Source organism: Carcharodon carcharias, chromosome 3 (assembly GCF_017639515.1).
Source record: "Carcharodon carcharias isolate sCarCar2 chromosome 3, sCarCar2.pri, whole genome shotgun sequence".
Lineage (NCBI taxonomy): Eukaryota > Metazoa > Chordata > Chondrichthyes > Lamniformes > Lamnidae > Carcharodon > Carcharodon carcharias.
This window is the reverse complement of record NC_054469.1, coordinates 203,711,340-203,728,000: the sequence shown is the minus strand read 5'-3', so window position 1 is coordinate 203,728,000 and position 16,661 is coordinate 203,711,340. Positions and strand designations below refer to the sequence as shown.

At 45.7% G+C, this 16,661-nt stretch overlaps 1 protein-coding gene across 1 annotated transcript in view; it reads right to left on the bottom strand.

The window, feature by feature from the left end:
• The window catches only part of LOC121276073 (collagen alpha-6(VI) chain-like), a 229,249-nt gene that overhangs the window by 44,188 nt on the left and 168,400 nt on the right, over window positions 1–16,661 (bottom strand). Inside the window, exons 30-32 of the mRNA XM_041184013.1 lie at window positions 13,101–13,136; window positions 12,949–13,011; window positions 3,051–3,113 (exon numbers count right to left, since the gene is read on the bottom strand). Coding sequence (XP_041039947.1) covers window positions 3,051–3,113; window positions 12,949–13,011; window positions 13,101–13,136 — 162 coding nt within the window. The remainder of the gene's footprint in view (window positions 1–3,050; window positions 3,114–12,948; window positions 13,012–13,100; window positions 13,137–16,661) is intronic.

Here is a 16,661-nt window from a genome sequence, read left to right as displayed (position 1 = left end):
ATGTCTGGACCTAAGAGCCTTGCAGCAGTGCAATAGCATGACTAATGACTGAAGTGCGTGGTCAAGGTCAGTGAATGCATCTTCACATGACATTTCCTACCAACGTTCCATGAACTCTCACACTGCTCAGTGGACCACACACACATCACTCACCCAATCCGTGACACTCAGGACTCACACCTAACATCAAGGTACCCCACATCACCCTCACCCACTTACCAATGCTGCCAGCCGTACACCCGCCTCTCGCTGCCCCCATATACCTCTAGCTATTTGGTTATGGTAGATACATCACCAAAACACAGTGTAACACAATCACTGACATTCTTCCCCTCCTCTTGAAGGACACAACATAGAAGGAAGAAGAGCAGAGTCGGTGGGGGGACAATGATGTCTGTACCTTCTGAGTTCCACAGAGGACACAGTTCCCACATTTTTGGGCTTACTGTGACAGAGCCCATGGCATCCGGCATAGACCGAAACATTCAGGATGATGACATGTTCCTGCCTTATGGCCCTTCTCAATTGCAGATGGTGTCACCACAGACATTTTGCTTTCCACCCCACCTCCCCTTCCTTCACCCCAATCTTCTTCTTCTTCTGATTTTCTGCTTTCAGACATCCAAGAATTGCAGTCTGCCCAGCCACAACAGCTCCAGGAGGAGGAGTGAGAGAGAGAGAGAAAGAAAGAGCACTACAGCACAGCATTAATGAAGGGGATCCATTCCTTGATCTGACACTCGCAGACACCAGCTCAAATACTGGCACTACACATAGCTTTGAGGATAGTATAGGGTTGGGATTAGCATAAGGTAGGTCACCAGGTACATGTAGGCTGCAGCCAAGCTAATGATAATGGATGGTTGGCATGTCAGCTCACCGGAGAGTGAAGTTGTATATGAGTTTTGCTACAGGGGAATCAGTGAGGAGAACACTGTTGGGCATGCATTCTGAGGTGCAGGGTGCATTGACTGGCCTGCCAGATAAACTCCTGTCACTACCAATGACCATGGAGGATGCCCTCATCGCATTTTCAGCTCTATCTCTCTGTTGTCTTGCAGACTAGAGGTACTGCAACTCTTGGCCCTTGTACCCGTGTGAACACCTACCTCCCTGCTCTCCCAGTGTGGATGCAACAACACTCCCTACCAAATCCAAGAACTCAACACAACACATCCAAAAACATTCCAAAGAACTTTCAGATACTTTGCAATAGCAGATTTACTTCAAAATCATCTGATCTGCAGTTAAGTGCCTGGCCCTATAAGTCAGGCTAGTGCAGGTCCCATCTTGCAGCTAAGAGCTTGGTCTTTGGGAGTGACTTCCAAAATTTATTGAATGGGTCTACATGGTCCAAATTTGCAAAATGAGCATCGCATCAGCCAGTAGGGCCATGTGACGTCATGGCTGCAAAACTTAATTGCTTCTGATACTAGCAGGGGTCACCCACATGAGTGTCCTTCTCAACTGATGAGGCATTGCTCAGGCCAAGCTGGGAGCAGCTGGCAGCGCAGCGCACACCCCCAGGAGTGCAATCAGCATCTGTGGCAGCCCCACAGGTCCAAATCTCACACCCCATGTGTCTTCTTCTTCAAAAAGTCCTTGCTGGTTACTGAAGAGTGCTAATGAAATAAAAACAGTGTCTAAAAATGAGGTGAAACTGAAAAATCTGGGTGCAACATGTAAAAGTACAGCAGTTGAGAAAAAGCGACATTTGTCCAATTAGGCAAAGTCCCTCCTTTTGCGACGTCCTTGTTTGTATCTTCACTTGCCTACACTTTGTACTTTGTACATCGCATCGCCCATCGTGTGAACAATGTTTGCTTATTCCCGTTTGAAATGTCCGAATCTCTGCACTGATTCTTTGACAAGTACATCCTTTCAAGCACACCCTTTGAGCACAGCTCAACTGTGGGATCGGTTAAGTTACTACGAGAAAATAGACTAAATATTAGCTGATTTGTCTTTTCTCAGGGAGTAGTGAGGCTCTGGAATATGATACAGGCTTGTGCGGTAGGTGCTGGCTCTCCAAATACTTTCCGAGGGAACTGGACAAGTTCCTGCCAAGGTCAGAAATCACATAAACCGTAATGTAAATGTCTTTATAATCCTTGGCTCACGTAACCACCTTGACTGATTTCAGTTACCTGACGGGGAGAGCAGAGAGGAACTTCCCAGGATATATACTACCTCTTGTTGAGCCCTGGGTTATTCTATTTTTTATTGACCATGATTTTTAAACTGCCAGCGTTGGAAACTGGAAACAAAAAGCAAAAATGTGGAGTATACACATTAGGTCCAACAGCTTCATTGAAGAGAAACACAGGTTATTGTAGAGTATTGAAACTGCCCAAACCATTGCTGACCTCGCATTGCTGGAATCTATCCAACTGAGAACCCATTCAAAAGCATGTTCCTCTTTCACAATTTTGCTGTTTGCATGGTTTAGTGGGAACGTAACCCCTGTGGTTGCGAGGCTTTACTGTATTGGTTTAATAGACCAAAGGGAGGTTAAGGCTACTATCAAAACTTCAAAATATGCTATTTAATTTTGCAATAAGAATTTATTAGGAATAAATACTAAAACTGGGGGCCAGTTAGCTCAGTTGGCTAGCATATGGTTTGGAATAATGCAAACAGCGCGGGTTCAATTCCTCCTCTGACTGAGGTAGACTTGGGGCCTACTTCCTTGACCTAGCTGCCCGAGTGTGGAAAGCAATTGCCAGTGGAAGGCCACTGACAAAAGCTGTCAAGAAAACAGCTCAGGGTGAAGCATCAGAAGACAATGAACCAAGGGCCTGCCTTCTGGCAGAGCACACATAAATGAATTAAATACTAAAATACCATTAGTCTTTTAAAAGTACTTTGTTTATATGTGCTTGAGTTGATGGAAGTAAAGTACAAAACCTCTGACAGGAAGAATAACAATCACGAATCACCCTTGTGACAGTAACAAGTACTCTCATTGCAGATAATACACATCCAATTCGATGTTCGGTTGCAACTATCCTGCTATCATTCAGCACAATATTTTGTGGAGCATGTCTTACCCTTTCTCCAGGATATCCATTCATGCCTGCATCACCAGGATCACCAAGATGGCCAGAAGTACCCTAATATTATAAGAAAATCACATTACTTGACTTGAAACTTAATCAACCACAAATATCAGTTGTAGTTATAAACAGTTCTATAATTAGACAGCCATTGTGACTGTAACATGCAAATGTACTTTGTATCAAGATTGTCAATATTTCTTAAACATTTTAAAAATCTTCGATACAGGATGGGTTAATGAGGTTTCAAGAATAACTGATGATTTCACTCTTGTGTAATTATTGTCCAAAATATTTATAGAATTATCTAAAGTTCAATAATAAAATAATAATAAAAATGTTTGAGTGGCCATCTGAGATCGAGATTACTCAGTTGAAATATCCTTTACATAGATGTATTTAGAAAAGGATTGGTGAGGCATATGCACATTTTTCCTTTTTAACATTTACAGTCTTTTTTTAAAGTTAATAATAATTCCTAAAGTCCAAGATAAATACAGACCATGGAGTAGTTTGGCTTATTTTGGCTTATCCATCTAGGACAAACAACAGTCATGCAACTCATCTCCCTTGAGTGAACATATGAAAAGCTTCTACTACCACTACTGTATCCAGGAGACTAATTTAAATATCTATTACTTTTTGCCTGAAGAATTCTTCCTGAAATCAGTCCTAAGTTGACCTTTCTGTAGTGTTAGCATATTCCCCTTTCTCCTACTCTCTTCAACTAATTTGAAGCAGTGTTCTGGATTTAACTAATTTATACCTTTTGAATATCTTATATATCTCTATCAAGTATTGCCTCCAATTTATGATTTAGCAATAGAATTCAACTTTCAGTTTGTTTTGTTTATTTCTGCTCTATTGTTGGCTATGTGCTCTAACTGTCTTTTGGTTCCCAGATGTTGTTAATAATCACACTAAATCTGTAAAGATCAGAAATTCTTTATATTTAACTTTGCCATGCCGTCTGGCTCAAAAGAAGAACCAGATTGAACTGATTCTGTACACATCGCTTCAGTTTCTAGTGTAACAATGAAATGTGACCCCCTGGAACATTTACACATAACACATTAGTTCCTAGCGTTACAAGTATTTACAGAAAACACAACAATATATAACAACTACAATTATATATATTGGGACCAATATTAATGGGGAGGAAGCTGGTGGAGGCTGGTTGGGGCGTTGGGGAAGGGTGATTTTGTGGACATGAAAGCTCCAAGAGTGGGTTTCCTTCAGACCTCACTAAATTTAAAAGTGTAACATTATTGCTACTTTTTCATCTGCAGCCAGCCAGATAGAGAGGTTGCAAAAGCTGTTGGACAGGTAGGTCTTTAGCACTCGGCTGCAGCCATGGAGCGGAGAGGAGGGATGAAGAGACTGGATAGGAGGGGGGAGAAGAGATCAGGAGAATGTTAATGGGTGTGCCTGATGTGATTAGGAGTCAGAGGGGATGGAAGTTGTAGGTGGGCTCAGGGAAAGATTGAAGAAAAAGGTGAGAAGATCATGTTGAGGGATCTAGAGAAATCGGGGAGTAGATTCTGGGAGTCCCATGGTTGGGCCCTTAATCCTGCCTCTGTTATGGCCTGAAGTGGGCATCTTTGAGGTGGGTTGTGTTCTGCTTGAGATTTTTACATGTTTATTTCCCACCCATCCCAAACCAACCGCTTTTTGGAGTTAAAATGCCTCCCCACAACCCTCCCACCATTGATGCCAATTCAAACTTACCTGCTACCAGCAGGAGGATTCAGTCACTCCCATTCTGAAATTGCAGATATGCGTTGTGTACTATTGTAGATCCATTAAAATTAATCACGGGCAACACAAACAGCATTTCTTAATATGCAGGTGAGGACTCCCCATAGGTGATGTACATTTGTAAAGTTCTCTTTAAGCGTTAAGGTCACTACTAGTTCCAGATTCCTTCCAATTTCATCTTAAACTATGGCCTGGATTTTCCGTATCTACTGGCTTCAGGCGTGTTTGGCGGTGTGAGTGGACAATATGGCGCGATCGGCTTCATGATGTAATAAAACCAGTTTGTGATCATCTGCTCAGCCCGCCTATGAGGGGCCGCATTTCCCGCCATCGGACATTGGGAACCTGACTGTAATACATCTGCATATCATTATTAGGCCAGCCCGTGGGAGTTGTCCCACCCTGCCCCGCTCCGCTGGATCAGCCACCCATGTCGGCGGGAAAGCACGCTGACGTGTTTCCCAACAGCACATAAACAACGTGCGTTTGGCGATCTGCACTTTGAGGGGAACTCGGAGGCGAGTACACAGTAACACTGTGCAGCGCTCACCAGGGCCACCTGTTGGATTTCAAGCTTGAGATGCGTTTGGAGTGGGGGCAAGGGCAGCCCTGGGGTTGAGGTGACTTGGTGGGGGTTGGGAGTTAGGACTGCTCTGAGGTTGAACGTAGCGCACAGTATTCGGGGTGGGGTGGTAGGGTGGGTGAGGGAAGCGGTCATGCATTAGGCAAACCTGTATACAGTGACCATTCGTCTGTAACTGAGACAGTTCAGGCGCAGCCTCATTGATATGTCTGGAATCGGGCTTCTAGCTTCTCTGCCCATTCAAGCAATGCAGAGGCATTAAAATGCCACTGAGTGCTCCAGAGCTTTTCACCCCTTTAGCACAGACTGCAAACTAATGAGCATTTTAGTGGACTGCAGAACAGTTGGATGACTGCTCACGTTGTACAATCTCCTTGCTAAAGCTGGCTGTGGCGCAGTCAGTGATGGAGGCGCTCACAGCCCTTTGCAACATTAGCATCCTAGTTTGGTTGAGTCTCCCCGATGGTTTAAGCTAACATTTCAGCTTTACAGCGTAGGTTAGGAGAATGCCTGTGCCTGAGCTAAGAGCACTGCTTGCAGTGCAATGGACAAAGCTGCTGCCAATCGGTTGGGTGGAGTGGGGTGGAGATGGGTGGTGTTTTGTACAGTCATGCAGTGCGCTAAATCTCTGGCCATCCAAGCAGTGGCCAGCACTCTCTGGGATCCGTTAAGGGGCCTTCACACTTAACAGGTTCTTAGTACACCCATGCACTCTTTCATTCTGCAGGAGGAGTACATCAGGATCATGGAGCCTGGTGAACTAACTGTATGCCTCGTGGCGTACAGGGAGCGAAGATGACGGAGGAGAGAGTGAATGAGGTGCCTGGTTGCACAGAGGGAGGAGCAGCACCATCAGGAAGGAGTGGTGGCTGGGGCTCCCACACATGCCACTGAAGATCCACAGTGAGCTATTGTTGATCAGCGCTTAGCGATACCCAGGGTCTATAGACTCTGCCTTTCATTCCTGCAGATGACGGAGAACCAGTGTCGTTGAAGCCTGTACATGTCTAGGGAACTGGTCAGTCACACCTGCTACATGCTGCAGGATTTGGTGCCAAGGGGACTTGGAGGGAATCCACTGCCCATGGCTGTGAAAGGGACAGCGGTGCTCAATTTCAGCCCTTTCAGGACTCCGCAGATGACCTCTGTGGGATATCACAAGCCTTCACCCATAAATGCATCCACAAATTCATGGATGTCATCTTCCCGAGGGCACACAACTTTGTGCATTTTGCCAGGGATGAGGAGAGCCTGAAAGCAAGAGCGATTGGATTTGCCCAGATCTCGAGCTTCCCTCAGGTGCAAGGTGCCATCAACTGCATTCACGTTTCTGTCGCAACACACGTTCAACTACATCGACTGCAAGGCCTTCCATTCACTGAATGTGCAGCTGGTGTGTGACCAGTAGAAATGCATCCTGCAGGTGTGCGCAGTTTCCAGAGAGTGTACACAACTCTTATGTTATCAGTTGGTCACAACTTCCTGACATACTCCTAGGTCCACAGAAGCTGCAGGGGTGACTCCTCAGGGACAAGGGCTATCCACAGAGGGTGTGGCTGATGAGACCCATGTAGGGGTCTCAGACTGAAGCAGAACAAAGGTATGATGAGGCTCAAGCTGCAACTCACAACTTGTTGGAGCTTATCAGCTGGACTCTGAAAATGAGGTTCCGGTGCTTGGACCGGTTCAATATAGTCCACAGAGAGTGTCACACTTTGTCGCCACCTGCTGCGCCCTTTACAACCTGGCGCTGCAATGGGGAGAGAAACTGTCTGAGGAGGAGCTGGAGAAGCTGGAGGTCTCCTCGGCTGAGGAAGACGCCGACAGGGATGAGGGTGTGGAAGTCCTCAAAGGCAGCGAAGAAGGGGATGCGGCCCTCGCACTGGCTGGATGAGGCTGGCACTTGGGAAGCCTTCATGGTTGCTAGATTTGTGGAGGATGATGACCACATGCAGTTTGGAGACCCCACAGATCCTCACATTACATCTGTAAATGTCTGACTCCAGTCTGGCTTATGGCAGATAATGTTTCTGTCATGAAGATGCAGTGGAGGCCCTAACAGTCACTTGAGTGCAGGAGGATAATGATGACATGCAGTGAGGACTCTCCATAGATCTTCACATAGCCTCTGAGAATGTCTGATTCCTGCCATGAAACTTTAGAAGCATTTGACCCTTTGTCCACCTTCAGCACCTGACTCCTTCAGTAGCTGAAGGGATGGGGGCCAGCCCCTCCTTAAAGGTACTGAGAGCACACAGAGGGAATGAGAGAACTTTGTGGCACCTGCCACTATATTCTGGCAGCAGTGACCAGCATCGCCGAGGTGCAGGCATCAGTAATGTGTCCAGGGAGTGTGAGGCTGGACCATCACTTTGGTCTGAAGGCTGCACAGAGCACAGGGAAGAGGCCCTGGACTGAGACACCAGCCTTTATCTTGTGCAGAAAGGTTTCACATCTGAATGACACGAACACTGCTCATCAGGACAAGGAACTAAAGGTAGGGAGATATTTTTGGGAGTTTATTGACATTAGTGAGCAGTATGTACAAATGAATAACACCCGTACCCAGGCTGTGCAACTACATCTTCTTGGCTTTCCTAACCCTGCCCCTATGTCTTGGTGCTCCCCGGACATCCACGGCGGAGGGTGAGGCAGCCTGCTGACTGCTGGGCCCTGTCTGTGATGGCCTTGGTGGGCGTCCTCTGGAGGGCTGAGACTTGGAGGGCCCCGGCCTGCTTTTGGTGTCTGCTATGTGGCAGTGGCACCTTCCTCGGCCTGTGGAGCTGGAGCTGCTGAGGTCAGAGGAAGAGGGGAGTCGGATGGGCCGGACACTCTCAGTGTCACCTGGATGGATGGCCCCGGCGAGGACACCTGCTGATCCTCCTCCCCATGGGTGCCCAAGGGCCCCAGGCTGACTCGTTGAGGAGAAGGGGTAGCTGGACTGAGATCGAGATGGTCTGCACCCCTCTCACATACACACTTTTGGAGGCCAACTATTACATCGTCGATGGAGTTGAGCCCACGCAGCAGTGTAGGAGCGAAGTCCTGGACCAATTTCTCCATGGCGGCTGCCATCTTACCAAAGTTGTCCTCGTTGCATTAGCATGCTAACGCTATCACCTCACCCTGAAGGCATACGGACACCTCCACCGTGCCTTGCAATCTGAGGAGTGCAGCGGACATCTCTTCCTGATGTTCCCGAGTTTGCCTTTGCAGCTCCAGCAACTGGGACATGCCCGAGTCCAGAGGCTCACCATCTGACTTAGACTCAGCAAAGTTCTGGCCTCCAGCAGTCCTCTGAGTGCCAGACACCTGGGAAGTCCCTGCCACTGCCTGTTGTGGATCAGACAGTGCGATGTGCTCACCAGATGGTGATCCCAAGGCTATTCTGCAGCTAGGTCTCACTGAGGTCTGTGTCTCTGCATTGGTGGAGGGTGTGGGTGAGCGCTGTGATGGGTCTTTAAGGAGGGTGCCTTCAGATTCCTCTTCAGAGGTTTCTTCGTGGCTTGTTTGGCCCTGGGTCGTGGGCTCCGTCAGCTGTTTCCCAGATGTGCCTACAGAAACAAGGGGAGATAATCAGTGCATGGCTGTGGCCTGTGGAACAGGACACATCACTTGCAAAATGGTTGTCTGTGTTACTCACAATAAGAGGTTGTGGTAGAAGAATTAATCCAGGTTGGTCTTTTGGTTTAAACTGGTTTATTTTCAAGACAACTCCTCAGTGTTACTGACTTCCAAGTAGCTTCCACACAAAGTGTTCCACCTGTATCTTTTTATTCTATTTAGACGGGATAACCAATGCCCATCACCTGTTTAACTAGCAATTGGTTTTTTAACAAGTTGATTGCCATTTTGACAGTCTGATAGATGTTGCATTGCTGGACCCTCACTTGGTAGATCACCACCAACCTCAGCACAGGACTAGTTCAGATTGTCACCAGCCAGCTGGATGGCTCTGTTTTCAAAGTCCATAAAGGCTTTAATTTCAGGCATTCCTCTCCCGGTAGGCGGTCTCTCCCTCTTGTTGTGTGCCAGCTTGTTCTGCATGAATAGAGATGGAGAAAGTGTAAGCGGGACACCTGCCGGGCCAGGTGATAAGTAGGCCTGGCACGTGTCAATCAAATCGGTCCCATGAGTGGTCCCATGGACAATGAAGGTGAGTGTAAGAGAGTGAATGGTGATGTCCCTTGAATGAGCAGTGAGTGGGGTCCCTGTGGATGTGTTTGTGAGTGTGTGAGTTGACAGTGTGAGAAAAGTGACTTACCCTGGTGGAGCAGAGGAGATCATTCGTTCTCTTGCGGCACTGGGTGGCTGTTCTCTTTTGAAGGTCGTTGGCACTGAACACCGCTACCACCACCTGCCATGCTGGATTGGTGATGCCACTGCCTGTCCTGTGGCCGAAGTGGGGGCAGAGGACATCATGGTGGGCCTCCACGCCGTCCAAATGGCATCCAGTGATGCATCATTAAACCTGGGGGCTGCAGTCCTTTTGCCTTTTGTGGACATCTTCTCTGCAGTAGTTGTGGACTGGAAACACTGAGATGTGTGGACTTGAAATATGACACCCGGCATGATGAAGCGGCGAGGTGATGGCATGGTGGGTGAATAAGAGCCTGCCCGCCATGGAAAAGGCGTGTTTCCTGGGAATGCATAAGTATTGCGGCTGGTTTGGGACGATATGGCTTGAAAACCTGCTTTGCGGCCGGTGGGTAAAACACCATTTTACCCACCCGCTACTGCACTTAGTGCAAATCTGGGATGATTCCGCCCCATATTTATGGAGGGTTTAGCTGCAGTTTACATATGGCACCATTCCTACTTCCAATGTTATCTTCCACTTGTCTGGAATAAATATGATCAACGACTGTCTATTTACAGGTTTCATCTTGCTCCTTTTATGCATCCGTAGTCATGGCACCAGACATTAAATCCAAATCATTGATAAAGATCAGAAAATGTGAAGGTTTTAGCATCAACCATGGGTTTCCAATAATAATTCTTACCTACACCCCATCCCGATCCTACATTGTCTTGAAGTACCATTGGTTCACCAGCTTCTTGTCTACTTCCATGTTTTGCTGCTAACTCCCTCCATTCAGTTCCTGTAGGAGTCTTTCACATGGAGCTATATTGAACGGTGTTTTAGGAAATCTAAGCACATCACTTTGTGTGTTTTCTCTGCATATTATTTTCTCCAGAATGTCGAAAGTTTGGCCAAGTAAGAAATTACAACAGATGATCGGTGCTGATTAGTTTATAAATGGATTGTTGTGTGAACTCGCTGAAGCTGGCAGGCTTTGCGTTCTTAAACAGGACTAACTGGGATGCAGAGACTGACCTAAAATATTAGAAATAGGAGCTGAAGGAAGGCAAACAATTGTGGTTTTCTTTATTGTTGAGAAACTTAGCTGAAGGGCCAATGCCCACGGTACAGCAATGCTGGAAAGATTGAGAATGTGAGATAACGTATTACTAATTAGGTGACATTGTGCATGGGGTGTTAAAAAAACATTGTAAAAGGGAAAATTGAGGGAAGCAAAATGTTCCACAGTTTTAATCTCAATGAATCAGAGAACTGGCATTTTAATGACCATGCATTTCAAAACAATGAACAAACTGGGAGGAGAAAAAAAACTTGTAAAGTGCAGATTTGGAGGAACATAAGGATAAAGTTCAGATGACTAAGGGCCAAAGTTGTGTCAGCGAAACAAAAAACTTGAAGTTTGCATTAGAGAGGAAATGGAGACCAGAAATAAGTCAAGGGTCATCTATTGGATAACAAGGGCAGAATTTTTCCGTGGGCGTGCTGGGGGCGGGGGGTGGGGGTTGGGGTAAGGACCCCCACACCAACGTGTAAAGTGATGCAGGGTGATGTTGGATGGAACTCCCGACCTCACCTTGCATCATTTACATTTTCAGGTCGGCGGGGGAGCAGCCAAGTGGGATGCACGCCGCTGACCTGTCAACAGCTTATTAAGGCCATTAAGAAACCAATTCAGCTCATTAATGGACCTGCCCATCCAACCTTAAGGTTGTCAGGCAGGCCGGGAGCCCAGGCATGCCGGGAAAAAAACATGAATCCTCATCCAGTGTCACACGAGGGAGCATGGCAGAGAAAATGTTAAACTCCTTTATTAAAAGTTTCAAAACGGAGCCCATCTCTCTGAGGCAGCACTTAGCCTCAGGGAGATCTGTGAGCTCTTTCACGCGTGTGCATGAAGGAACGCACTGCCGGCTGAGGGAATCACCCCCCCCCCCCCACCGTGCCCACACAGGGATGTCACGCTGGGCGGGCCTCAATTGGTCTGCCCACGTAAGTGGGGGTGTTGATCGGAAGCCCGCCCACTCGTGCCTGCTCTCGTTCCTCCCCCCCGACAGGGGAAAATTGTTTCCCTAAATCTTCTCTTGTATCCTGATCAGGGATGTGATTGAGATACCAGAAGCATTTTACAGAACAGAAACAATGTTCAAGCCTTGGGCTTTATTGAGTGCTAATTACCACTGAGGGGAAGAGAAGTGATTGGAGCAAATAAAAACAAAGCTTTTTACAACAGCTTTCCTCAACAGAGAAGATGGAGTAAATTAATACCCTCCTCCTTGGTGAGCTTGGAGGTGGGGGCGGGGCATTTAATCAGGTGGGAGGGTGGTGATTGGGGACCACGCCACCTTCCCATCACTGATCTGATTAAGCCTGTGGCGGGAAGGCTCATGTTTGGCCTTTCCTGCCCCATTGCCATTTGAGGCTCCTCAGTAAACAATTAATGCCCAATTAAGGGCCTCATCCCACTGCCGCTGGTAATAACCCTGCATCAGGCAGGGGACTCACCATGCGGAGGGCCCAATAAGCAAACACTGGTCTCAGTGCCTGATTGAGGGACCCAGCTTTAGGAAGTGGGTGAGGCCCACTGAGAGCCAACATACCCCCCCACCTTTGCTGCTGACCCTGCTCTCCTGTGACACCCCCCCCACCCCATGACCTCTCCTCTCCCCATCACTCATCTGTACCTGGGTCCATGGCAAGCCTAGGCCTCAGGTCAGTGTAGTACTGGCAGCAGCCACTATCTCCCTGATGGCACTGCTGAGTGCAGAAGAGCTGCCAGCCTCTGATTGGCTAACAGCTCTCGGTAGGTGGGGACCTCCGCCCTTGGGGCCCTCGATCCCAGAGAAGATCTGCCACTGCCCAGTTAATACCTAATGCAGGGGTCTCCCAAAAAGAGGTGAAGTAGTGCTCTCACTGGCTCTCCAGCCGGTGGACGAGACCCCCTTCACCTCCAATAAAGACTGCCCAATTTGGGAGCTTCATTTGAGGTAAGAGAAAACAGTGAGAGGCTAAGCAGGTCAATAACTAAAGCTGGAGAAAGAGGGCATCAATCAAAGTTTGTTGGGTCAACAAGAGAAAAAAAGACATTAAGATTTTTGCAGACATTTGCTAATTTTAGTAATAGGGTAAGTAAAAAAGCAGAAAATAAAATTCATCAGACAACATCCTTCTGTATCTTTGAGGGCTTGAATCAAACAAATTGAGAATAATTTAAAGGAAAATCCTACCCTGCGACCCCTTATTCCTTTTAGTCCTTCATTACCAGGAAATCCAGGTTCTCCATCCTTTCCCTAAATCCCATGATAGACAAATGCAGGTTAACCAGGATGTTATATCTTTACTTCAAAATGTAAGACAATAAAAATAGTACCAGTTTTACCTGTGGACCAGCATTTCCAGGAGTTCCTCGTCCTCCCTAAAAATTTAATTTAACATAAGTCATTTTAGTCTATATGTATATATATATAAAAATGCTACATAAATCATTAATTGTATTAATTATTTTACCCCCGCAATGTCTAGAAATACCTTATTATTAGTATCTTTAGGATGAACAACGTTAGGTATGAACTATTCAACCCAAGCTATGAGTTGTGAAAGTTGATTTTCCTGAACTTTGTGCTGAAGAATGCCCACTCTCAAAAGCTGAGGAAAAATGGACCAGAGATCCATTATGCTGCATCTCCTCAACATTTTCACTTCCCTGGGATCTTCATGGCTCCCCCATAGGGGAGTAATGGAACTGGGCCCACAGTGACGAAAGTAGTACATCTAGCAATGTCATATAAATAAAGCGGGGTAGGGGGACTTTCCTTGTCTTTTCATTTTCATGTCCTCTTCTCTTGTCAGCTGGGCAGCCAGTTTCAGAAGTGGGTAAAGAAGGCAGCTGTGTCTAAGGGGATGAGGCAACAAGGCCAATATTAGCTCTGCCCCTAACTTGCACTAGGGTAGGTGTAAACCAGATACACTGGCTCCGTGATCTTTAATCATTTAGCATCTCTGACATTGGTTTGTATCTATCTTTATATGGCATCTTCAAGGATTACTACATCAATATCATGTACACCATGGAGCTATTCAGATGTCATTTAAGAAAAAGTACTGGGCAATCTGCTTTTTTTTCAATCTATGCATTAGTATCATAGTTTTTCTAGATTTGAATATCCCACGGCATAATTTAAGTGCAAGGTGCTTTTCACAGCATCCCGGCCAATTCACCCAAGAATCTCAATTACTGATCATAGGAGGTGACTGCACTGATTGGCTGCCCCATTTTCCCATATCAAAAGAGTGAACATAATTAAAATTTATTGGCTGTTCAGTGTTTTGAAATATCCTAAGGATGTGGAAGGTGAGGGAGTGAAAGATGCTATATAAATGCAAATATTTTCTTTTTCTGTCTGGTGATGCAAGGTTGGGGTTGATTTGGCTTTTTATACAGGCTTGGTCGACCAATACCTGATCCTGGAAAATGTCAATGATTGTCCGGGCAGTCTGTATCATTAATTGGGCCTGGAGGGGTAGATCTGTCATGGGAGTTCTTCCCACTCAGTTTGAAATACTCATTTCACATTGGATGCTGCTGACTGGGCAAACACTGTAAAGCTTCTGTTAGGCTTTGAGGTTTCAGATGAATAAACAAATGATAATTTTGCACACTCAAAGATCCATAAACCTTGGTTCTTGCCAACCTGTATGCAAGCTCTATGGACGTGGGTAGGTGAGGTGTCTTGCTGCTTGGAGAGGGCATCCATCCACAATGGCAAACAAACCCTGCCTGTGCGATTTTTCCAATAGTTTGATTTGGAGATTGAATAATGTTAATCTGTCGCTGGATTTGCACTCTAGCATGTAGGTAAATGTAAACAGAATAACAATCTGCAATGGACACATCATGTGTGTCAATAAATTGCCTCATGGAGTTCTGAATGTCTGAAGTTCAGCGGAAACACTGATTGCCTGGTCTATCCAGGATTTTCACTGAATTACAGTGCAAATCAAGAAAACCTTGGATAAATTGTTACTGACAGTGTAATAAAGCACTGCCTCAATTATTTGACATCATCATGCTTAAAAATATAAGGCAAATTAGGAACAGCAAGAAAAAATTGAGTTGATCAAATAGAATGTTAAATTTGCTTAAACTGGCTACTATATATCAAAATAGAAGTCAACCAAATTGGTTTCGCTTTTCCGTTAAGGCTGGAGTATACCAACTTCTCTGGGTTCTCCTGTAACATCATGATAATATTAACATGCATTATATACACATAGCTTCCTATTCAGCTATCTATGTTGCATGCTGATATTCCTGATATTTAGTACCACAATTCTAACACCTCTAAGGTAACCTGTTTCCGAGAAAAAAGGCATTTAAGATTGTAACCCTTAGTAAGAAGTGATTCTGTGGTTCTTTAACTCTCAACAGGGAAACCATAATCAAAGAGAGCACAGGACAGAGATAGCGCTCCAGCATTGTAGCCTGGATTTCCCAAGCCAAGCTGTCATTGAATGTGGTTAGCCAATGGAAGCAGAAAATTACAGAATCACCCAAGTAGAAAGAATCAGACTGTACTGGGAATTCAGCTATGGCTTGTCCTAAGGTATGCATGTGGAGAATATGAAATTTACTTTATAAGAACAAAAAAACTGCGGATGCTGGAAATCCAAAACAAAAACAGAATTACCTGGAAAAACTCAGCAGGTCTGGCAGCATCGGCGGAGAAGAAAAGAGTTGACGTTTCGAGTCCTCATGACCCTTCGACAGAACTTGCGTTCGAGTCCAAGAAAGAGTTGAAATATAAGCTGGTTTAAGGTGTGTGTGTGGGGGGCGGAGAGATAGAGAGACAAAGAGGTGGAGGGGGGGGGGTGGGGGTGTGTGGTTGTAGGGACAAACAAGCAGTGATAGAAGCAGATCATCAAAAGATGTCAACGACAATAGTACAATAGAACACATAGGTGTTAAAATTAAAGTTGGTGATATTATCTAAACGAATGTGCTAATTAAGAATGGATGGTAGGGCACTCAAGGTATAGCTCTAGTGGGTTTTTTTTATATATAATGGAAATAGGTGGGAAAAGGAAAATCTTTATAATTTATTGGAAAAAAAAGGGAAGGGGGAAACAGAAAGGGGGTGGGGATGGGGGAGGGAGCTTACGACCTAAAGTTGTTGAATTCAATATTCAGTCCAGAAGGCTGTAAAGTCCCTAGTCGGAAGATGAGGTGTTGTTCCTCCAGTTTGCGTTGGGCTTCACTGGAACAATGCAGCAAGCCAAGGACAGACATGTGGGCAAGAGAGCAGGGTGGAGTGTTGAAATGGCAAGCGACAGGGAGGTTTGGGTCATTCTTGCGGACAGACCGCAGGTGTTCTGCAAAGCGGTCGCCCAGTTTACGTTTGGTCTCTCCAATGTAGAGGAGACCACATTGGGAGCAATGGATGCAGTAGACTAAGTTGGGGGAAATGCAAGTGAAATGCTGCTTCACTTGAAAGGAATGTTTGGGTCCTTGGACGGTGAGGAGAGAGGAAGTGAAGGGGCAGGTATTGCATTTTTTGTGTGGGCATGGGGTGGTGCCATAGGAGGGGGTTGAGGAGTAGGGGGTGATGGAGGAGTGGACCAGGGTGTCAATTTACTTTGATGAACATTGAGAGTGGATCGCTTAACTATTTTTAATATTTTTGTGTTAAGTCGTACTCACTTCTGTTAAATTAGAATTAGAAACTTTGGTTAAGTACATTCTCTTTATACCCTTATAACTAAAGAATATTGATATTGCAGTTTTTCTGTCCATTATTTTAGCAGATCACTTATCATGTTTGCAACAAATTCCTGTGCATTATTTCAACCAAGTTCTTAACCTGTTATTTTAAATGAGCTTATGATTTTGCTAAAATATTGCACAGATAAATTTCAATTAAGCTGATTATACATTAGTGTAGAT